At 50.4% G+C, this 23,283-nt stretch overlaps 2 protein-coding genes and 1 long non-coding RNA gene across 6 annotated transcripts; 2 read left to right on the top strand and 1 right to left on the bottom strand.

Annotated features, from left to right (window-relative positions):
- The first annotated feature begins 570 nt into the window (after positions 1–570).
- On the top strand, positions 571–8,770 carry RIIAD1 (regulatory subunit of type II PKA R-subunit domain containing 1). 4 transcript variants are annotated; one of them, XR_013812977.1, is made up of 5 exons: positions 571–658; positions 1,124–1,200; positions 5,779–5,825; positions 6,896–7,023; positions 7,552–8,770. XR_013812977.1 is itself a non-coding variant. In XM_079761666.1 (4 exons), the coding sequence occupies exons 1-4, from the start codon at positions 575–577 to the stop codon at positions 7,632–7,634; spliced, it is 291 nt and encodes a 96-aa protein (XP_079617792.1). In that variant the 5' UTR covers positions 571–574; the 3' UTR covers positions 7,635–8,770. The 4 variants fall into 4 exon arrangements, 2 of the variants coding, with proteins under 2 accessions (XP_079617792.1, XP_079617793.1); XR_013812978.1 differs by having other exon boundaries at positions 6,896–7,133; XM_079761666.1 differs by lacking the exon at positions 6,896–7,023.
- Positions 8,771–8,931: 161 nt separating this feature from the next.
- On the top strand, positions 8,932–21,653 carry LOC307093873. The gene is made up of 3 exons (XR_013813005.1): positions 8,932–9,646; positions 15,386–15,469; positions 18,921–21,653. It is a non-coding gene; the product is annotated as an uncharacterized lncRNA (long non-coding RNA).
- On the bottom strand, positions 15,489–23,276 carry MRPL9 (mitochondrial ribosomal protein L9). Its single transcript, XM_079762173.1, has 7 exons — positions 23,105–23,276; positions 22,735–22,891; positions 22,141–22,265; positions 21,660–21,710; positions 18,052–18,153; positions 17,505–17,588; positions 15,489–17,404 (listed from the first exon to the last, which is right to left on the bottom strand). The coding sequence occupies exons 1-7, from the start codon at positions 23,240–23,242 to the stop codon at positions 17,270–17,272; spliced, it is 792 nt and encodes a 263-aa protein (XP_079618299.1). The 5' UTR covers positions 23,243–23,276; the 3' UTR covers positions 15,489–17,269.
- Positions 23,277–23,283: the final 7 nt, after the last annotated feature.

Genomic DNA, 23,283 nt, shown 5'->3' with positions numbered 1-23,283 from the left:
GGTGAGTCCAGGAGGGGAAACTTGGGGCAGGATGTCCCCCCAGGTCCTTCCCAGCATCTTTGGCCTGAGGCTGTTTCTTCCTGTGCAGACCTCGCCCACTCCATCCTGGGGGTGCTCTCGTGTTGAGAATCCAATAGTTCCATGTCGGGGGTGTACAGGGCAGAGGGGAGGGTCCGGCTTCCCGGCGGGCGGAAAGGGAAAAAGCCTGGATTCCCTTTCCCTTCTACCAGGCTTCATCCAGCTTCTGCTCGAGAGAGGGCCAGGAACCGGATTCCGGGAGACTGCCTGTCCAGTTCTGCTCCAGAAATGGGAAATAAACTATTTGAATTTGGGGGGGTGTCGAGAAGAAGGGCTCTTTGCCTATACAACCAAGTCGGGGAATGAGTCCCCACATCCGGGGAAGGAAGTCCTTTTAGAGACCCTCCCGGGCTCAGCCCCAGCTCCAGAGCCGCTCCAAATTGCTGCGCTCAGCCTCCTCCCCGCGGCTGGCGAGGGGCGGGCCTGGGGGCGGGGCCGGGCGGGCCTGGGGGCGGGGCCTCGTCCGCGCGCCCGTCGCCTTGACGACCGCGACAAGATGACGACGCTGGAGGACGGGCAGCTGGGGCCTGACCCCGGGGCGCTGAGCCCCGAGCAGCTGGAGAAGCTGCGCGACTACAAGGTGGGTGCGCGCCCCCGCCCCCAGGATAAGGGCCCAGACAGGGAGGAGAACCCCGAGAGCGGGGAGCCTGTTCCCGACAAAGCGGGGGGGGGGGCGGCGGGGCAAGGCCCGGGGGGACCCCGGCGGATCCCTGGACAGAGCTCTGGCGGGCGCCTCAGAGTGCAGGGAGCACTAAAACAGGGACCCGGACCGAGAAATGGACCGAAGTGACTGACCGGTACGTGACCTTAGATACAAACCAGGTGTTCCCGGCAGTGGAGACGCGGCTGCAGTTCAGGCCCTTAAGCCCGAGGAGCAGGCCGCGGGGAGGGGTTGATCTGTCCGACTGCAGGGCTGAGCTGTTCACGGTCCTGCGAAAGCACCGGGTAAAAGCGCGCGTTGCTCCCCAGCCCTTCACACCACCAGGGCTTGGACCCCGAAATCGGCCTCCTCACGGAGCGTGTGACCCTTGGCTCTTGTCCCCAGATTCAGACGCGGATTGCTAACGAAAAGTACCTGAGATCCCACAAAGAGGTGGAGCTGCTGCTGAGTGGTTTCTTCCGGTAGGTGGTGGTCCAGGCCCCACCCTGGGGGTAGGTGAGCGTGAGTGACTCTCTTCTGTAATCACCCCCTATTTGCTTCCTATAGGGCCTGAAGGTTACAAAATATCTGAATGTTTAATTTTCCCCAACTCGGGGGTTTGTGGCATCCAGGGTTTTCTTGAGTTATCGCTAGAGGTTTCCTTCAGTTACCTCTAAAGTCTCAAAAATATTAATATTCATTCACGGTAGCTGTCAGGGTAACTATATACCTTGTGACACTTGGAAGAAGGAATTGGGCATGGTGAAACTCAACGGGCAGCCATTGGGCCTAGAGCATCCTTCTCCATCAGAGACTCTTTTTTTAAAAAAATATATTTTATTGATTTTTACAGAGAGGAAGGGAGAGGGATAGAGAGTTAGAAACATCGATGAGAGAGAAACATCGATCAGCTGCCTCCTGCACACCCGCCACTGGGGATGTGCCCGCAACCAAGGTACATGCCCTTGACCGGAATCGAACCTGGGACCCTTGAGTCTGCAGGCCGATGCTCTATCCACTGAGCCAAACCGGTTTCGGCTCCATCAGAGACTCTTAATGAAATCATTAGAACTTGACAAAATTCAGGTGTCTGGCCCTTCCCCACCTGAGAACACAGCTGCAGAAAGACTGAGAGTTGAGTGACTCCCCTGTAAGTCTTGGGGGAAAGACCATTTTCCTTCGTGTCCTGGAGCGTGCTCTCTCCTTCCCCCACACTGCCGCTCAGCGTGGCATTTGTTGGAATGGAAAAGTCTCCCAATGGGATGAAAGACAAAGAACCGACGGGGAGCAGCAAGGGGTGAAAATAATAGAACGATCTCAAATACTGTTCGGCTATCGACACATAGGCGAGGTTTAAATAATGACAACAATGGCTTCCATCTGCAGGAGCTGTGTCCGACATTAGCAGTTATCACGCTGGATCAGTGATGGCGAACCTATGACACGCGTGTCAGCACTGACACGCGTAGCCATTTCTGATGACACGCGGCCGCTGAGGTGGCCGCATGCCGAGGATGAAACATTTGCGAAATAATGTTTTTTCCTCAAAGTGACACACTACCCGAGTTATGCTCAGTTTTTTGGCGAAGTTTGACACACCAAGCTCAAAAGGTTGCCCATCACTGCACTGGATTGTACTTGCCTTGTCGATCTTCCGTGTCTGTCCCTGGACCAAAGCTCTGAGCTGGTGGAGCCGTGTTTGGTGTTCCCAGGGCCCACACAGTGACGGCATTGGTACACTCGCGGATCCTCCCAGCGACTCTACCAAAGATCGCGTATCATCGCTTCCATTTTACAGGTTTTCAGCTTACGTTCTGAGAGGTGAAGTGCCGCCTCCAAGTTGCTGAACCAGGACCCGAACCCCTGGTCTTCCCACTTTGTTGCCTTGCACGTGGGAGCTGGGAAGCCGGTGTCTTTTTTTTTTTTTTCCCCCAGGCCCCTTGGTTTCTCCCGGATTTCACTGTTCTTTATATTTCAGCCATTTCTCCCAGTGGCAGCAGGTTCTCAGAGGGCAGGAAGGGAAAGAGCGAGGGAAAACGGAAACCTGTCTGTGAAGGTTGGTTTTCGCTGGGTCTGGGGTGAGGCCTGGGCAAAAGATAGTTTAGGGAGTCCTCTGTCAATGTCAGCCCTCGGGGTCAGGCCGTCACTTTTTCCCTCTTAAATATCTTTTTATTGATTTCAGAGAAGAAGGGAGAGGGAGAGATAGAAACATCAATGATGAATCATTGTTGGGCTGCCTCCTGCATGCCCCACAGTAGGGATCGCCCTGACTGGGAATCGAACCTTGACCTCCCGGTTCACAGGTAGACACTCAACCACTGAGCCACGCTGTACCTTTTTTCCTAAAGGGAGATAAGAATCATGGCCTTCCTATCGTGGGGAGCTTGCAATCCAAGTTAGGAATAATTCCATCAGGAGGCAGATGATAAAAGCTTGAATCAAATCACCGTCTGTCTGTGTTGTTCACAAATGAAAGGATTAGAATCCTTGGGGGGGGGGGGTGAGTGAAGTGGGCGTCGATTTTGTCACCCGTCAGGGATGGCCCTGCTTCTCTCCCAGGAAGTTTCCAGGAGCTGGAGCTCCGTGCCTCGCTGCTTAGGGCAGCCCCAGGCACCTTCCCTTCCCTTCCTCGTCACCCCCTTCCCCAGGCCAGGGAGGGCCCCCAGGCTTTTCCATTTGCTGTTCCCCAACTCCCCTACAGGCAGCCCTCTTGGCCCCTTTGAGGCCTTGCTCTTTCTGGGGTGGAGGAGGGAGGGGAGAGGAAGTGTTTGAAGTTTGGGTTGCTCTTGATGTTCTTGTTATTTCCTTTGGGTGGTGCCAGGATGAGCCAGAGTCAGGCCCTTTCTGTACTGGATGCTTCAGAGGGTCCTTCCAGTGAAGGAGAGGGAGGGAGGGGCGGGGGCAGAACCCCGGGCGGCACACCTGTCTTCACCTGTGGAGCAGGTCTCTGCTCTGGGCGCACGCCAAGCCGCCGGAAGCTCCGAGCTGTTTTTGTTGGGAAGCAAGCTCGCCACGTGGGTTTTCTGATCCTAGTGACTTATGGCCCTTCAGCCACAGCTCTCTAGTCTATACGGATGCACACAGTGTAAGAACTCTTTTTAAAAAAGTATGGTTTTTTAATTGATTTTTAGAGAGAGAGGAAGGGAGAGGGATAGAGAGAAACATCGATGAGAGAGGAGCATCAGGGATGGGCTGCCTCCTGCACTCCCCCTACTGGGGGTTGAGCCTGCAACGTGGGCATGTGCCCTGACCAGGAATGGCACCGGTGACCTCTTGGTTCCTGGGTCGACCGCTGGGCCACATGGGCTGGGCCAGAACTCTTACATTTTGACCTTGAATTTTGAACCTGAAAAATGGAAAGAGTAGGGATTTAGGCACCCGGAGAGTTCAGGTTTTAGGCTGGAGATATGATAGCAAAGAGTGAAATTTGAGAAAGGCTTTATTAAATGTTTTTGTAAATACCCAGGCAGACGAATCTTCCCCAATACAACACTGATCATATCAATCCTTGGCTGGAAAAATCTTCCGTGGACCCATACCATTGCTTTAAAACACACACACACACACACACACACACACACACACAAAAAAAACCAAAAAAAAAACACACCACACGTCCTATTGATATACAGAGTACAGAAAAGTGGCATATCCTAACCTGGATAAATTTCATAAGCTGAGACGCATAAGGCACCAGCATCCAGAGCAAGGACTAGAACCCGACTGGTTTCTTTTGCGCAACAGTATCTTGTAGACCCCCATTCCCTTTTCTGTCTTGTATTCCACCGTGGGACTAGGCCACACTTTATGCATCGCCACTGTCTTTTCAATTGAGTATTATAAATGTCTCTCCCAGACCTTCATGAACCCCATAATAGAGCCTCCTTAGCTTTCCACTACTCCCTTCTTGTGCCCCCCTAACCCCGGCCAGACCGGACCTCCCTGATCATTCCACTGACCTCATGGAGGGGCACGGACACGCCCTGAGTGCTCTGCTGGATCCTGGGGGTAAACGGGGGATACAACCCAGTACCTGCCCTCAAGAAGTTCACCATCTATAGAGCACGGGGTTTCATTTCCCAGTCCCTGTGCTTGGGGCTTGCCTGGGTCTGGAATGCCCTTGTCTCTCAGCCCTTGTCCTGCTCTGAAACTCCATGTGCACCTCAAGGGTCCTCTCAAGGGCCAGCTCTGTGGAGATCTTGGGGCCCTGCTCTCAGTAGCCTCCTCTGTCTGACTCCCAGCACTCTGATACCCTCTTGTCGCACTGCCTGGAGGAGGTGGCCTTTTGGACACTCGGGAACTTACCCATTGCCTTTTACTTGACTGTAATTTCTTCCAGGTGGGGCTACATTTTATTTTTATTTATTTTTAATATATTTTATTGATTTTTTACAGAGAGGAAGGGAGAGGGATAGAGAGTTAGAAACACCGATGAGAGAGAAACATCCATCAGCTGCCTCCTGCACATCCCCAGTACCGAAACCAAGGTACATGCCCTTGACTGGAATCGAACCTGGGACCCTTCAGTCCGCTGGCCGACGCTCTGTCCACTGAGCCAAACCGGTTACGGCTACATTTTATCTTTAAAAATATCCCAACCTCATCTAGTACAGTTATTTACACGTAGTCTGTGCTCACTAGTTCGCAAGCTGGATTGGAAGAGAAGGGAAGCAAAATCCTTAGTGCCTGAGGCCCAGGCCCTCTAGGCCGGGGAGGCGGGGCAGCCGTAGCCATGAGGACCGGAGAGAGCGCCGGCTTGGGATCACAGAGCCCGGGCCCTCTCTCCCTTTAGTCACTTGCTTTCTGAGCTCGGGCAAATGATTAACCTTTTGAAGGCTCGGGACTTCCCGGGGAAACCTCCTCAGGAGGTGGCGGGGTTGCCGTCTGCCCCTCCGCCCCTCCTGATGGCAGCATGCCCTCCACCTTCGCTGCCCGCCCTGCCTCGGCCTCTGGGTCTGTGAACACGGTTGCTGAACATGTGATCAGCCTCCTCCGGCTGCAGCAGCACCTCACCCTTAAAGCCTGCTTTCCCTCCCGCCCCGGCCCTTCCTGTTTTCCAGAGAAATGTTTCTGAAAAGGCCGGAAAACATCCGAGAATTTGCTGCAGGTGAGTGAGGCGGGCCGTTCCCAGTGTTTGATAAACCTGCCCCAGGAGCGTTCTTGTGAATTTAGACTCCCACAAGCCCAGGGTTCTCCCTGCAAGTCTGGGCCGCGTCTTCACCCGACGCCCCCCAAGGGAGCTTGGCCGGTTCCTCAGAACGGGGACAGGTAAGAAATGAGGCAGAACTTGCTTGCGGGGAGAGTTAAGGGTTTTGAGATTCCCTAAGGAACCCGGCAGCAGCGCCTTCCCTGGGAATCTGGAAGGAGGGCTCCCCCCGGCTGCACACGAGAACCACCTGGGAGCTTTTAAATATAACACGGAGGGCAGGCCCACCCGGAGGCTGGTATTTAATTAGCCTGGGGTGAGGCTGGGCCTCCGCAGTTTTAAAGGCTCCCCAGGTGGCTCTAATGGGCCCTGCCGCCCCAGACGGCTTAGGGTCAGTGGTCTTTAGAGGGGCCGGGCCGGGCGGTTTCTTGGGCCCTGGGAGCCCTGGGAGCCGGTTCCATCCTCCAACCATTCCCCACGGAACCTCAGTACGTCTGGGCTGCCGCCGCCGCAGATGCTGCCTCTGGTTCACATTGTGAGTCTGAAACCCTCTTCTGCCGTCACTCTCCCCGCGCCTGTCTCCTCTGAGCGGATCTGCCCAGAGAGGGCGTGATGGCGCAGACGGGCTGGCAGGCCCAGCGGAGACAAGAATAACACTTGGCACTTATTTGGGCCCCAAGATGGGCCGGGAGCAGAAAAGCCAGAGCTCAGCCCTCGGACGGCTCCCCGTGCGTCAGCAAGCCCAGGAGGGCGGTGTGGAGGGGGGGGGGGCGCCCTGTGGAGGCTCTTCTCGGGCACCCTGGCGCTGGCAGACCCGGGGCTGCTGGGGGAGGGGCGGCGGGGTGGGGTGGTGGTGGTGGTAAAGGGGGCAGTGGTTTCAGGATTTGCTGTGACATCTCATAGTGGCAAAGCGGGGCCACTAGTCACAGCCTGCCAAGACCGAGCCAGCCTAACTTTTTAGCAGAGCGAGCTGCCCCCCAGCCTTTGTCTCTGGGGCTTAGATGATTTCTTCTCGTTGATTCTTATCCCAGACTATTTCACGGATCCAAGACTTCCCAACAAGATTCACACGCAGCTCATTAAGGAGAAGAAAGGGGCTTAATGAGCAGAATCACGATGCTCAGCTGCTGAGAGCGGCCAGGAAGGATCCAGCCCGGGGGTGGGTGTCACCCTCCTCGCAGACAGAGGCTCCTTCCCTCTTGTGAACAGAAGCACTGGCTTCTGGGCCCAGGGTGTGAAAGAAAGCAAACGGAGAAGCAGAAGTTTCATGCAAGTGTTTCGTTTTCCTGGCACTGTTTTGGGGATCAGGGGCTGAAGAGAGGCGCAGGGTGTGTCTAGCATGTCTCCTTACGTACTGTGGTGAAAGGGAGAGAGGAAGTGGGAGTAGTGAGGGGTAAAGAGAGTGACAGAGGATGGGGGCGGGACCTGCTAGTATCCAGCCTTCTCCCCAGTCCTTGGTGGTGGGGGCCAAGGGGCCCTGGGAAAGGGGGGGGCACCTGCCCTCTGCATCTGGGACTGGGCGCTTTCCTGCCCCCTCCCCTTCGCACCAGGCGAGGCCATTAGGGCCCCAACCTTTCCCAGGCAGGAGGATCTGAAGTGATTTTCAAGGTTGGGGTTTTTTCTCTCTTTAATGGGAGGTGGGAGAAAGCCGCAGTCCTGATTTAGCAGAGCCATTTCTGTCTTGCAGGGCATCTGGAAGTGAGAGTCTGTTGTCATCAGTGTGGGTTTCCAAGCTGCCGTGGGCTCTGTCTCCTTTGCAAAGGCTTTTAAAGACGCTCATTAAAAACAGACCTTCCTGCTGTCTCTGCCTCACTTCACTCCGGAGGAGGGCGGTGCCGGCCCTGCTTTGACCTGGTAGGCAGTCGGCCTGTTTCTCTTTCGGGGGCAGCCCCCGGGCCTCTCGGGTCAGCCAGCTGTTTCCACATGTGCCCCACTAGGTGGACTCCCCACCCCTCCAGACCCCCCACTCCCAGAGCCAAGAGTGGATGAAGAGCAGGGCTGGGGCCCGGAGGACCGCAGCCGGTGGTGCTGAACCCGGCCACCCTTCCGCGGTGGCTTGTTTGCTCTTGACCTTACTCCTGGGTTACTGTTCAGAGCGCGCAGGTGATTCTCTTTCATCTCCATGGAGACCATGAGAGGAACTGGGCTGGAAGGACAGCAAGGGAGAACGAGGCCAGACACAGCAAACCCATTCAGGGCCCACGAATACTGAGAAGTGTGAGCCTGCCAGGTGGCTCGGGGGTGGCAGACCTGTTCCTGAGGATTTTCAGAAACGAGACCTCCGTCCATTTGGTTTTCAGCTAAAAGGCAGGGGCATGGACCAGTTGGTGTTAGGAAGGGAGGCCTGGGTGTTGCCTGTTTATGTCTTCTGGCCTCCATCGCCCACTGGCTCCACTGGATGAAGCACCTGTCACCTGAGTGTCACTTGTCACCGTCACCATGGCAACAGAAGCACAGCCCAAAGCAGAGACGGTATTTCCCTGTCCCTGCCTGTCTTGTTCTCAGCTGCAGTAGTAGAAAGGGCAACAAAACACAGCATTTAGATAACGATTAAAAACCACACATAGTGAGCTATGGAATAGGAACCTGACGCACTGTCTTAAGTGCTCTCAGAATCACACACCAGGGGCTATGGCTCTGTTTAGACAATCCTAACGAAGTCTTCAGCAAAAAAACACATCCACTGAGGGCCTCTGATGTGAAGTGTTGTTTTAGACCAGGCGTCCTCAAACTACGGCCCGCGGGCCACATGCGGGTGTTTTTGCCGTTTTGTTTTTTTACTTCAAAATAAGATATGTGCAGTGTGCATAGGAATTTGTTCATAGTTTTTTTTTAAACTATAGTCCGGCCCTCCAACGGTCTGAGGGACAGTGAACTGGCCCCGTTTAAAAAGTTTGAGGACCCCTGTTTTAGACACTCTTGGAACCCTTCTTGGGAGAAGTGACCCAGCAATAATATAGGAAAAGAGCCCTAACTGGTTTGGCTCAGTGGATAGAGCCTCAGCCTATGGACTGAAAGGTCCCAGGTTCGATTCCAGTCAAGGGCACGTACCTTGGTTGCGGGCACATCCCCAGGAGGAGGTGTGCAGGAGGCAGCTGATGGATGTTTCTCTCTCATCGGTGTTTCTAACTCTCTCTCTCCCTTCCTCTCTGTAAAAAATCAATAAAATATTTTTAAAAAATATAGGAAAAGATAAAAGAAAGAACATGAGGGCCCACAGGAACTGGCCTGTGATGGGTAAGAAAGGATTTGCAGATGTGGGGGGAGGCGTGGGGCAGCCAGGGTCCCACAGGTGCTTCCGTTCTGCTGAGCAGAAGGTGGTGGCAGACCCGTTAGTCACCTGCTCCTCATCACCCCGTTCTTCCTTACTAACAGAACACCAGTTTTGTTGAGGGCAGCAGGAGGCTGGACCCCAAGCCGTGGACTGTATTTAGTATCTCAGCCAACCACAATAATTATATTCCCCAATTTTCCAGGCTCCCTTGCAGCTAGGGGCAGCCACGTGTCCATGAGCTAGCTCCAGGTACGTGTGCTGGGGGTTTCTAGGAAAGCTTTTGCTTTCATAACAAAAATATAGGAGGGGGTTGTGACAGATTAAGCTGGTGTAGCCTGCCCTTTTCTCCCTGATTTGAACCTGAATGTGATGTCGAGCTGAGCAGGCATCGTAAGGCCTTGAAACAACAAGGAGGAGGGTGAGAGCCAGTCCTCTGCAGAAGACTCCGAGACCCTGGCAGCATCGTGGAGCACCCGGACAGCCCAGCACTCACCTGCCTTCAGACTTGGTAAGTGAGGAAAATAAATCTCTAATTTGTTATGAAGTAAAGACCAGATTTTAAATCCTGACACACCACTTACTAGATGTGTGGTCTTGGCCGTGCCACTTAACTGGTTTGAGCATTAAGTTTCTCATCTGTAAACTTCGAGTGTGAATACCCACCACTCAGGGCTGTCGGATTAAGGATGAAGAATGGATGGTACCTGGCACGTGGGAGATGTTCACTAGGGGTGTGTCCTATTGGAAGAGTGTAAAATGCAAGGGTGGAGCAGCGGGGAAGGTGGGGACAAATTGCAAAGGGCACCGCGTATTAGACAAAGGAGGTTCGTTTTTTACCCTGTAGGCGATGGAGGGCCAGCAGAGAATTTTAAGCCAAGGGGAGTCAATGAAGAGATTTGTACTTAGAAAGTGTCACCCTGTGGAAGACAAATGAGAGGGAGCTGAGACTAGCTGAAAAGATCGATAGGGAGACAAGCGCCGTCGTCCAGTCACCGTCGTCTCTCACCTGCACCCAGGCTTAGCATCTCTTTGCTGACTCGCATGCCCACTAAGTGAGCTGAGAATGTATTTAGTTTAATGTAACGGAAAGCCCAAGTCACAGTGTCTTAGGCAGAGAGGGGGGTATTTTTCTCACCCACTAAGGCTGGCAGTAAGGCTGGCTAAGAGGAGGTAAACAATATGGGAGTTCGGGCTGACGTCACACCTGATTCCTCTTAGGCCCTGATCCCATTATTGCCCAAGCTGCCCCTTTCCTCTGCTCTCTCGCCCACCTGTGGTCACTGAGAACAACAGGGGCCCGAGGACAGGGAAGGACCTGGTCCCTGGGGGTGGGAGTGATGTAGGTGAGGAGCAGCGTGTTGGTGGGTTCCACCCTCACCCACCCCCACGTTTTCCCAGGAGATCCTTGACAGTCTAGCTGTAATTTTCCATGCAGGCTGCAAGTCAGAATCAGGTGGAGATTGTCTTATGCAGATGGGGGTTATTTTTTTCACCCACTAAGGCTGGCAGCTGGCAGAAAGGTTTAATGATGCCCACAGGCACCCAGGCCAGGCTTCCAACTTCCCGCTGCCGGCCTTGGCCTGGGACCGCCCAGTTTGAGAGGGGCCTGCACTCCCAGCGGCCATTCCTGTGCTCCAAGCGGGGAGAAGGGAGGAGAGCCAGACCAGCGGAGTCCATCGCTTTCTATCAGGAAACAAAATGTTTCTGAAAATCCTCCCCCCTGGGTCTCATGGGGTCCTGTGGTTCACCCCAAGTGCAACGGAGACCGGGAAAGGGAACAAAAGGTGGCAGGAGAAGAGTGGGAGCAGCTAAGTCAGCCGCAGAGCAGTGTCGCCCACCTGCATCCCTGACTCACTTCCCATGTCACAGCTAGAATGTTCTTTTAAGAAACCTAAGTCAGAGCATGTCATTCTCCTGCCTAAAACCCTTTGGCAGTCTTCCACGCACTTAGAATAAATCCCAGGGGCTACGAAGCTTTGCCAGACCTGAACCTGACTTTACTCCCCTCGCCTTGCTCCCGCCTCGCCCCCCCTTTCTCTCTTCCTCCGAACTTGCCAAGGTCGTCCCCACTTTAGCGTCTTTGGACTCTGCCTGCATCTCTTGCCCCGATCTTCACGGGGCTGGTGGTCCAAGGTGGGGTGCTCTACAGGGATAGGAAGAGAGAACTCCGCTAAGAGTGACTCTGCTAAGCACACGGGGCCTGCTTTCCCGCATGGCAGGTGTGCAAGTGGTGGTGCGGGTGTTGGTTCGGCGCCTGCCTCTCAGCACTTTCCTCTCCTCCTTATGGTCAAGGAGGAGCTGGAGGACCAGGCGGGGACTCCGTAGTGAGACTTGTCTTTCTTTTCTGGAAAGCAAAGGCTTCCCTCCGCCCACTCCCACTAACATCTCATTGGCCAGGACTGTTTACGGAGGCTGAGTATTGAGCAGCCAACAGTATCCCATGTAGCTTCTTGTCACTTTCTCTGAGAGTCCTGGATCCAGCTGAAGAGCCTCCCCCAGGCACTTAAAAATATTTAATTAAACTCCCCCCACCATTCTCTATCATGTCACTGTCTTGTTTTACACAGCACCCACCACTGTCTCTTATTGTCTGGTTTGCTTATTTTCTCATTGTCTGTGGCTCCAGCGAAAGCAGGCCCTGGCAGTCGTGTTCACGCCAAAGCGGCGAGCAGGAAGGACGGCCTTGGTCTCGCTGTTGAAGGGGTGGGAAGGAAGGGCAGCATCCGGAAAGCTAGGCCCTCTCCCGGCTGAGTGGGCCTCTGCTGCCCTCTCCTGGGGGCGGCCGAACTCGAGACACCACTCGGAGAATGCCTGTTCTAGGCCTGGGTGGGAAGAGCAGGAGGAAGAGAAACAGGGCCAGGAGTGGGAAAATATTCACAGATTCCTGTAATAGTAAGTTTCTCCCCACGTTACCAAATCCGGGACCTTATCTCTGGCAGTGCTGCTTTCTGAGCACCTTAGATGTCTCCTTCTTCAAGTGTTGGAAGAAAAGAAACCTTGCCAGATTGGTGATTCATTTGTTTATTCATTTACTTATTCACTCATTTATTCAATAGATATCAGGGCATATTATGTACTCAGGATGCAGTTTGGGGAATAAAACACACTCTTTCCTCAAGGAGTGAAGACAAATCTATCTATATACAAAAGGCTAATATGCCAACTGCCTGTCAGGGTAATGATGTCATGTAGCAATGCCCAGCTTCCTTTCCCTAGCGACTAGCCTCCTTGCAGTTTCTTCAGCCCAGGAACATGACTTGCTTTATGGCCACGTGGAAACATTTCACAATGTAACTAAATGTCTGTGAAGTGTTTTCACTGACAGTCTTCCATGCACTTAGAATAAAACCCAGGTCATCTCGTTTGATCCTCACAGAAGTCCTGCAGTAGATAGATAGGAGACTCATTTTCATTAGCCAGAAAATGGAGACTTAGCTTAGGAACTTGACCCGACTGAAAAGAAGAAATGGTGGACCTTGAAAATGACTTCAGGTTTTCTCACTGGGCAGAATATAGTCAAACACTGCTGCAGTTAAATATTTTACCCTTTGTTCTCCCTGCGTGACCTATAATAATCTGCTTCATGTTGATATTTACTGCTGTGTTGCTGACAATTACCTGAAAGAGAAGTTGGGGTGCTTCACTGGGCTGGAAAAACTAGCTAAATCAGAAAGCAGGTCTAATTAAGCAAGTTTATTCTATAGCTCTAAAAGGCTGAGTTGACTCGCACATGCGCAATACATATAAAGCCCTTACTGGTGCCAATCGCACGCATGTGTCTCCATCTGTCATTGTCGATTGTGAATATGGTTGACACTTCTATTATAGAGAAAGGGCAAACAGTGATATTAAACTATTTATTCTAATTAATTTCCTTTCAATGTGCATGGATTTATGCACTGGGCCACTAGTAGATAGATAATTATAATAGTTTCCAATAGTTTCAGTGAAATGATACAAGGAACATTCAAGCTATTTTGGGCACATAAAGGAGGGCCACTTGACTGGCACTGTGGTGGTGGGGTGGGGGCACAAGGAGGTGGCCATAAAATGTGTCCCCACGTGGGAACTGAATGTTAACAGTTGAATTGGAATTGTAGGCACCAAGTTACTATCTAATCCCATAGCTCTGCATTATTAAACCTGAAGGGCAATTCTTGTTTCCTCCAAGGAAATTCTGCCTGAAGTCTTCCCTCACTTTGACTTCGTTGCCTCTTAATGCCTTGGCTTTCCTAACTGTAAAAAAGAGGGATGTTACCTTCACACCCTTGACATGTCAGAACTCACATCCAACTTGTAAAAGCATCTCCCCGGGAGCAGGTTGGCATGTGCAACGAATGTGTAAACCCTGAAGTTTTTCAGCCTCCCCGGGAAATTCAGCTTGAATCCAAAAGAACCAGGTACTCTGCATACATCAGCCTCTCACCACGGGCTTGTTGGAAAGAATGAACTCGCAGCATTCTTAAACCACTCCTGTTCTCTTGGGTTGCTGAGTTTATCGATAGGGTGATAGCACGTCCCTCGTGGATTTGTTGTGAGAATTGTCACTACACATCTAGCCCACAGTAGGCCTTCATAGATAGCGGCTATTATTTCAGGGAAGGAGCAGGGCCAATTTGACCTGCACAGGGAAGTCACTGAGGAGAGAGTCCCAAGAGTGGCCATGCTGGTGAGAGAAGGGTGTAAACCAAAAGTGTTCATGTTGCAGGTTAGGACCATTTTAGTGTGAAATGGAAAACAGTGCCCATTTCCCCTTGATCACATGGCCCCGCCCCCTCTTCACGTGCCCACTCTAGCGTGATCACGTGGCCCCACTCCCTTGAGACCTTGGATGGTCTGTTTCAGGGGTGCCATCTCCCTGGTTGGCTGTCTACCCCTGCTCTCACCTGTCAACAGTCCCTTTGCCAAAATCCTTCCAGAAAAATCTTTTACACGTGCCATCTCTTTCCTGCTGGGACGGTGACAGCTGGGATTGAAAGGAGACAGGAGAGCAGTCTGTCCAGTTCATGCAAGAGGTCCAGAGGGGCCTGTGCTGTCCCTTCTGAAAGGTAACCAGGGGTGGCTCAGTGATTCTTCTGTCCTGTTGTTGAGTCCATCCACTGAGCTTTTCATTTTGGTTATTTTATAGTTTTTTTATTTTATTTTATTGATTTTAAAGGAAGGGGTGGGGGGAGCAAGAGAAACATTGATTTGTTGTTCCACTTATTTATGCATTCATTGGTTGGTTCTTATATGTACCCCAACTAGGGACTGAACCCACAATCTTGGCATTATCGGATGACACTATAACCAGCTGGGCTACCTGGCCAGGGCCTTGTAGATCTAATATTTGTTTGGTTCTCCTTTATAACTTCTATTTCTTTGTTGAGATTTGCCATCTTTGCTGAAACTATTTTTTTCCATTTGTTTCAAACGTGTTCATAATTGCTTGCTGAAGCTTTTTCATCATGGGTACTTTAAAATCTTTGTCAGATAATTCTAATATTGCTGTCATCTCAATCTTTGCATCTATTGATTGTCTTCTTAAAATTCAGTTTGAGATCTTCCTAGTTCTTGGTATGATTATATTTTTAAAAGTTGCAACTCATTAGGGGGAGTGAACATTTTTGTATTTTTCTCTGAGACTGCTCTGGCATGGGAGGAGGAGGGAGGGGACTTCATGCTTCCAGGTGGAAGTGGAATTTTAGATTCCCTACTTCACCTCCACTGATACCCAAGGTAAGTTGAGCTCTTTACTGCTGGTGGATTGCAGCTCTCCTCATGGTCTCCACTAATATGATGGATGTTACTTCGTTACTGCTGGGTGATGGTGAAAGTCCTAACTCTCCAGTAGGTCTCCTTTGATACTATCCTGTGGGAAGGTGGTGGTGGTGGGGGAGTAGATATCCAGGTTCCCTACTGACACCATGGAGGGGGAGGAGAGCTCCTTACTGGCTGGTGGGATGAAAATCATGGTTCCCTACTTTGCCTTTTGATAACCACCCTGGCAGGGGTGTGGGGGTGACTGCTTTCATTTGAGTACCCCCTCTGGGAACTGCCTTTGTCTGAAGTTGGTAACCTCACCCTAGGTCTCTGCCCTTTCCTAGTCTATGTGGGGGGATATTGGTCTGGCCATTTGTTTCAATAGGATACACATCTCTGCAGAGCCACATCCTAGCTTGAGCTTGTGGGATTGACTGAGATCTTTGTTGATACATCAGCTCAACTTCTCTCTCTACGCAATCCTGCTTCCTTCATTCCCGCACAGGTGTTGATCCAGAAAACTCCTCCCAATAAACTTCCTGCACGCAAACCTCCAACTCAATCTGTTTCACCAGGACTTCACCCTATGGCAAGTATTTAAACACTTTGAGATCGGTTGTGTGTAATGTTGTGCTTATTGCTGTTTCAGAGCGCTTCATGATGTGGGAAGATGCTGTGTTAAATGAGCTTTCCATTTCAATGACAATAGGGATGGGGATCAGATAAATGGCAAATTTCAAACAATACCTGTGCTCCACTTGGGTTATGGAGTTTTGACAAGTGTGAGGTTGGGTAGTTATCAATGCAACTACCGACAGACCTCTCTTTACTTGGGATGGCCTCATGTGGATGAAAGTGAACATAAGTGCTTAATGGTCTTGGAGTGGTAGCTTAACTGGCTCAAAAAGGATGACAGAAACCAAGTTCTGGGTTTCTGGTAAGGATAGCAGTCAGTGGTCCATCTCTAGCCACCTGAATTGCATGACCTCTCACTGTATTTGAGTGTCTCTCACGTAATCCATTTGTTAACAGTTGGGTATTTTTCCTAATGGACCTTGAACTTATGCAGAACTACTTCCTTCATCTCTTATCAAGACACCTATTCGATAATTACCTAACAACCAGCCCCTATCTTAACTCTGGTCTGGAAACCAAGACATTTTCTTTTTCAAAATCTTAGGAATTGGTTCAGAAAACAATACAGCTGTTTTTTTTAAAAAAAAAACTTCTTTCATCCCATCTTTATTTTCACCACCGTTTACCCTTAGGCTTTAATTCAGATTGCCTTAGAAAAGTAGAATCCATTGTGCTTACTCATATTGATGACTTTATCAAAATACCTAATGGGAGTAAGTTTTTGTGTGTGTTTTCTTAATCCTCACCCGAGGATATTTTTTCTATTGATTTTTAGAAAAAGTGGGAATGAGTAAGGCAAGAAGGGAGAGAGAGGGAGGGAGAAGGGGAGGAGAGAGGGAGAGGGGGAAAGAAACACTGACGTGAGAGAGACACATCGATAGGTTGCCTGCCGCACACACAGCCTGGATGATCAAACCTGCAACGCTGTGGTGCATAGGCCGATGCTCTAGCCGTTGAGCAACCGTTGAGCCAGGGTGAAAGTTATTTTTTTAATATATTGATTTCAGAGAAGAAGGGAGAGGGAGAGAGAGAAACATCAATGATGAGAGAGAACCATTGATCGGCTGCCTCCTGCATGCCCCCCTTGGGGATCGAGCCTGCAACCCAAGCATGTGCCCTTGACCAGAATGGAACCTGGAACCCTTCAGTCCATAGACTGACGTTCTATCCATTGAGCCAAACCTGCTAGGGCGAGAGTAAATTTTAAGACTAAAGACGTAACAGTTGAGTAATTTGCCCACAGCAACTGTGAGGTGTGGTCTGCAAATGTATTTTCTTCCTTTTTAGCAGCAAACCCCAATGGCTCAAGAGGACATACCATGTGGATGTCCTGTCCCCAGACTACCCAAGCTCAGTAAGCACCTAAGAAGAACACAACCTCTTTCTTTTTGAGACATAAATGTTCAATTTGGATGATGAGGACAGGCAAGCACTAAAGACAATGGCTAGCTCTTCCATTTATTCCAATGAATTCCAATGGAGGAAGAGGAAATAGGATCTAGACTGTTTTTGATTTATGAATATTTACCTTATCATATCTACAACTTGGTACTTCTTGAGCAGGACTGCCCCAATAAGGCGAGATGTGATAACAGTCGAAGATGGAGATGACAAATATGCAGAATTCAACATATATATGCAGTTTAGTCCGATGTCCCCATATGGTCTCAAATTCCTTATTTGGTCAGAGCTGGCTCGTCTTTGCTCCACTGTGCCTCAGATTCTGCTTCACCACTTTTGAGGGAGAGTAGGTTCAGATGGTCTGGGAGCTGGTGGGGGCCGTTTCCTTGGCAGCTTGCTGGGCCAACCAGTACTTGTATCTTTTTGTCTTGGGTTTCTCAAAGTTCACCACAGACATAGGTACCCTGATCGTGTCAAGCCCATTTACCTGCATACAAAATAGGAATCCCAGAGATCAGCTGGGCAGGTAATAGCTACCACCACCCAATCCCAAGTCAGAAAAAGGAGACAGTATGTAAAATACTCACCGTCACCTCACACCAATACTCGCCCCATCGTGTGATAGGCCCTTCTGGTAACTTTAATGCATGTGGGGCTACCACAACACCAAGCTGGAAAAAGAATCATAGAAAAAGGAGCTCTGTTTACAGGTCTGCCATTATAGGCAACCTCATAAACAGGGTTCTAGAATTTCCTGTATAGTTTATCCCGGCTGATCCCCCAGGAGGGCAGAGAAACTCAGGCCTCATTTCTCAGAAAGAGGTGGACTCACAAAGAGAAACAGGGCTACAGACTAAAATGACAATAAAAATTTTCCAGTGAAGTCATATTTTCTCAGGTTTTCCCTAGCTAGAGAGGAAAGAAATGATACCATATTTTCTTATGTTTTCAGATTCTATGTGACCAACCTTAGTCCTTAGCCATTTCCCTCCCACACCCTGCAAACCAGCCAAGAACACTTTCCCTAACTCTAGCTGGACTCACACCTGTTTCTAGCCAAAAGCTCAGTCCCAGGCTTGCTCCCCACAGGTAGCTTCCACCCTCAGTGGTATAGTGCTGTTTGGGAACACTCACATTTTTTAGAAAATGGCGGGCAACTATTTCAGGGTTTAGCTCCCATTTGACATTGTTCTTCATCCCCACTTCCAGGTGACAGCTTTTCAGAAACTTCACCGTCTGAGAGGAGTTATAAACAGAGGCTACATTAGAGTTAGAAACATTAGCAAGAGGCACAAGGTCTGAGGGCTCAGGAAAAGGGCACAATCTCTGCCTCACAGTCAGCCAAGACAGGTGAGAAGACAAATGGAGAGAGAGAGAACGTTCTTGTCCCAAGGCTGATACTGTGGAGAGATGTTTCTGTGGCACTTTGGAGAAGAATGTACTCTATATCTGGTTGTCCCTAATCAAGTAGCCATGTTTTATCATCAATTGGGGGCCACTGACCCTGCCCAAGTGGCTCAGTTGGTTGGACCATGTCCCATAAACCAAAGGGTTGTGGATTCAGTTTCTGGTCAGGGCACATATAACTAGGCTGAGAGTTAGATCCCTGGCCAGTCAGGGAATGTATAGGAGGCAACTGATTAATGTTTCTCTCTCACATCAATGTTTCTCTCTCCCTAAAACAAACAACATATACTCAGGTGAGGATTAAAAAAAAGGGAGCCACTGGTATATGTCAGGATGAAATGACTTTCATAGGCTGTTTTAATTCAACGCTTCTGGCCCTTCAATCCCACCCCTACCCTATTAATGATTCCTTCTTGCTTACAGCATGAAATGTAAATTCACTAGCGGAGGATTCAAGATGTTTTGTAAATCCTGTCTCAACCCCCTTTCCAGCCATGTTTCCTAATATTATACAAGTCCTCTGCTTTAGTTAAACTAGCCTACTTTCTATGCTAAAGCATGCTTTAACTATCTTCTTACACTTTTTCTCCTTTTAGAATACACCCCCCTGAAGCGAAATAAACCAGTCAGAAATAAACATCACATGATCTTACTTATATGTGGATTCTAATGAACAAAATAAACTGATGAAGAAAATAGATCCAGACACACAGAAGCATGGAAGACTGACAAATTTCAGAGGGAAGGTGGTGTTGGGAGAGATTAACTAGGGAACTTATATGCATATATGTTGCCCACAGACGCAGGCAACAGTGTGGTAAAGGCCTAGGAGGAGTGGGTGCGGGGTGAAGGAGGTCAATGGGGGGAAAGAAAGAGGAATATCTCTAATACTTTCCACAATAAAGATTTTTTAAAAAAGATAGAACAAAGATGGTGGCATATGTAGCGCCTGTACTCACAGCCTCCCACAACCACATCCAAATTATAATACAGAACAACCATCATGTAGAACCACTGTAAAGCTTGCTGAATGGAAATCCTACAACTAGAGAAATAAAGCAGCACACTGAGACTGGTAGCAGGGGTGGAGGTGCAGGATGGGCTGGTCCGACACCCACCTGTACCATGTGTTTTTTTCAATGGGGGGGGGGGGTAGATTGTCTCTATGGAGGCAGCCTGTGAGGAGCCACACCAGACTCCCAACCTGGGGTTCCAGAGTTGGGAAGAGAAATCCCTGCAACTATGAGCTGGTTGTAAAAACCAGCAGGGATTGTGGCTGAGTGATGAGGCTGCTGGAGACCCAGGTGCTCCCCTTAAAGGACCTGCACACAAACTTACACGGTCCCACTTCTGAGCTTCAGCGCTGAGGCATTGCCTGGTATCAGGGCAGGAACTTGGGAGTGGAGCGGGGGAGGGAGGGATGGAGGTGGGGGGGACCTTTCTGCCAGGCAAGGGTACTCACAGGGATCACTGTTCCTGTGCTGGGACCCTCCCTGTCTGGGGGCTGAGTCACAGCTGAGTCTGTTTGCTCCACCCTGGGGATTCCCTGAGACCCTGCCCCATCCAATTTGCAGCCCCACTCAAGCTGTTTGCAGGAGCTTTTCCATATGAATAGGCCTGTCCTGGCTCAGGCTTCAGACTTCGCTAAAATCCAACAAGCTGCAGCTGGTAACAGAGTGCCCCAAACCTATCAATAAAAGACCCACAATCCGGCACTAGTACCAGCCTGCCTTGCTTCACAGCTGGGCCTCGCCTGGGCACCTCCAAGCCCAATAAAAACAGCAAATGGCAGCTGCCTGCAGATCCCTTTGTAGCTCCTGCCCTCCCTGGAGGTCCTAGAGCCAGTGCACCAGGTGGACAGCTTTAGGCCACAGCAGATTACAACTCTATACATCCACAAGGGCACACTCAAGAGGCTGACTCAGTGAGCACCAAAGCATCACTGAAGCAAGTCCTGCTCCACAGGGGCGTTTCCTGCACAGCAGCTCTCCCACTGTAGTCACAGCTGGTCCTCATAGCCAATTAGCCTGGAGGTCAATTCCCCCTTTCCCTACCTTGTGTCTGCAATCAAGAGAGTTCAAGGAAATCAAGAAACCACTCAAGAAGAGGTTGGCGACTCCTGTAGATGATCAACAAATAAAGCCTTTCTGTGCTTCTACTCACCGCCTCACCAACAACAATCAAGGCTCAACTACAAGACTGCACACAGCCCACACAGGGGTGCACCTAGAGTGCCCACTCAGGTGACTGGGGAGGCTGAACCACTGGGCCTTCCAGGACACCTACTACACAAGGCCTCTGTACCAATTCCAGGAGACATAACAGATCTGCCTACACAGAAACAAACACAGGGAAGCAGCCAAAATGTGGAGACAAAGAAACATGTCACAAATGAAAGCAAGCAAACTACTGGATACAGGGTTCAAAACCATGGTTATAAGGTTACTCAAAGATCTTCATGAGACTTTCAAGGATCTTAGTGAGAATGTCAAAGACATGAAAAAGGACCAGTCAGAAATTAAGCATACACTAACTGAAATAAAGAATAATTTACAAGGATATTCTTTAAAAAGGAAGAGATACAAAATATTAACAATAAAATGGCAACAAGTACATATCTATCAACAATTGAATCTAAAAATCAAAATAAATGAACAAGAAATCTAATGAACAAAATAAACTGGTGAATAAAATAGAATCAGAGGCAGGGAAGCATGGAACAGACTGACGAATCTCAGAAGGAAAGGGGGAAGGGGTGCGGGAAGAGATTAACCAAAGATCTTACCTATGGACACAGACAGTAGGGTGGTGAAGGCCTGGGGTGGGTGGGAACCAGGTGGAGGGGGGCAATGGGGACATCTGTAATACTCTCAACAATAAAGATTAAAAAAAAAAAAAAAAGAATACTCTCCTGGCCTATCCAAATCCTATTAACCCCCCAAGGCCAAATTCAATCCCATCTGGACAAAACCTCTCTAATCACCCGAGTCCATTTTGGTCCCTGTCACGCTTATAATTTACTGTCTTATGTTTATTGATTACTTTTGTTCGTGTTTATGTTCTCTCCAACTTGTCTGTAAATATCACGGAGCAGAGCTTGCATCTCACACTCTTACACGTCGGGGCCTCACTCAGTAAGCTAGGGCACTTCACTCAAAAGGCCAGGGTTTTTTCCCCAGGTCTCAATACCAGTTATGGCAGCCACAACACTTCCCCCTTCCCCTACCTGGTGTCTGCAATCAAGAGAGTTCAAGCAAATCAAGAAACCACTCAAGAAGAGGTTGGCGACTCCTGTAGATGATCAACAAATAAAGACTTTCTGTGCTTCTACTCACCGCCTCACCGGCCTTGGTCTGGATCTTTTCTAACTTTCCTTCTTTTCTTAGCTAGGAAAGAAAGATGGGGGGGAAAAAAAAAAGTGAGTACATAGTAAATAACAACAAACTTACTATGCTAGGCATAGGCTGGATTTCTGGTCCAGTCACTATTTCATTTTCTTTCTTTTTTTAAAAATATATTTTATTGATTTTTTACAGAGAGGAAGAGAGAGGGATAGAGAGCTAGAAACATCGATGAGAGAGAATCATCGACCAGCTGCCTCCTGCACACCCCCTACCAGGGATGTGCCCGCAGCCAATGTACATGCCCTTGACCGGAATCGAACCCAGGACCCTTCAGTCCGCAGGCCGACGCTCTATCCATTGAGCCAAACCGGTTTCGGCACTATTTCATTTTCAAATTAAATAGAAAAGGGACAGAAGTTGCTAGAGGAAATCTTAAGGTTTTAGCCCCCGCTCTGCCTTTCTTTGAGCTCACCAATTTCTCCTCTTCAAACAACTTCTTGTTTTCAGGGGATGCATATACAGCCAGTCCTTGAGGAAGAAGCTTGTTACGGCCCACAGATTTCTTCACTGAAACCAAGTCACCCCGCACTCCAAGCTCTGCCAAGGCGAACAGACACTGGGTCAGAACTAGCTAGGAGTCCCTAAAGGGTAGGAGAGGACCAAAGAAAAAAGCGCCTCTAATTCTCTGTTCTTATTCTTCCTAGAAGAATGTTAACACTCACTTGGAACAACATTTAAGAGGCTTCTAATTAGTTAGGGTCCATTTAGAAACTTGATATTCTCCATACAAAGTGAAGCGTTGTCCAATCACAGGAATTCAGTATCTGCGGCACACAGGCCTCCCCGCCCCCACACAAACACACACACACACACACACACACACACTCATGTTCCTGCATTCCTGTTCTAATTCTCCACACAGAGGCCAACATCTCAATCACTGCACTTTTTACGCCTTTCTCCTCTCAACCAGAGAGCTGCCCTTTCCCACAAAGTAGGAAAGGGCAGGAGAACGTTGATGCCAAACAGGCCCGGCCCGTTAGGAGCACCTCCGCCCTAGCCTTACCCTCCACCGACTGCGTGAGGATGAGCTCCAGGCTGTCTTTGGGCCGGTGCTTCGTGTCCTCCACCAGCCTGTAGACGCGGTGCCGCCGGTGCAGGCGCGGCTTCCGACCCTCGCCGGCCAGCGGCACCTTCCACCAGCGCTCCACGATGACCGTGCCCTGGCGGCCGGAGAGCGGGTGAACGAGTGTCCACGGAGTGGCCCCTTCGTCCCCGCTCCGTCCGCCCCTCCAGGGGAGCCCGTCCGCCCCTCCAGGGGAGCCCGTCCGCCCCTCCAGGGGAGCCCGCCACGACTCAACGCGCCCCCAGAAACGCGACGGGCGTAAACGGCCCCACCAAAGTGAAGGATCCCGTAACCCAGGCCCGGTCCTCACCCGGTTGTGAGAGAGGCTGAAGCCGCGCTCCGGGCCGGGGGTTCCCGCTTCGAGTTGCGGCCGGAGCAGCGCCCCGACTCGTCCTCGCAGGAGCTGCTCAGCGGCCACGCGCAGCAGAGCCCGGCCGGGGAGCGCCATGTTCCGGGCGCGGAGGGGGCCAGGAGGCGGCCCGCGCCTGC

This window comes from Cnephaeus nilssonii (assembly GCF_951640355.1).
Source record: "Cnephaeus nilssonii genome assembly, chromosome: 21".
In the NCBI taxonomy this organism is placed as follows: domain Eukaryota; kingdom Metazoa; phylum Chordata; class Mammalia; order Chiroptera; family Vespertilionidae; genus Cnephaeus; species Cnephaeus nilssonii.
Note: the sequence above shows the minus strand (reverse complement) of the source record. Positions and strands in the feature narration are given on the sequence as shown.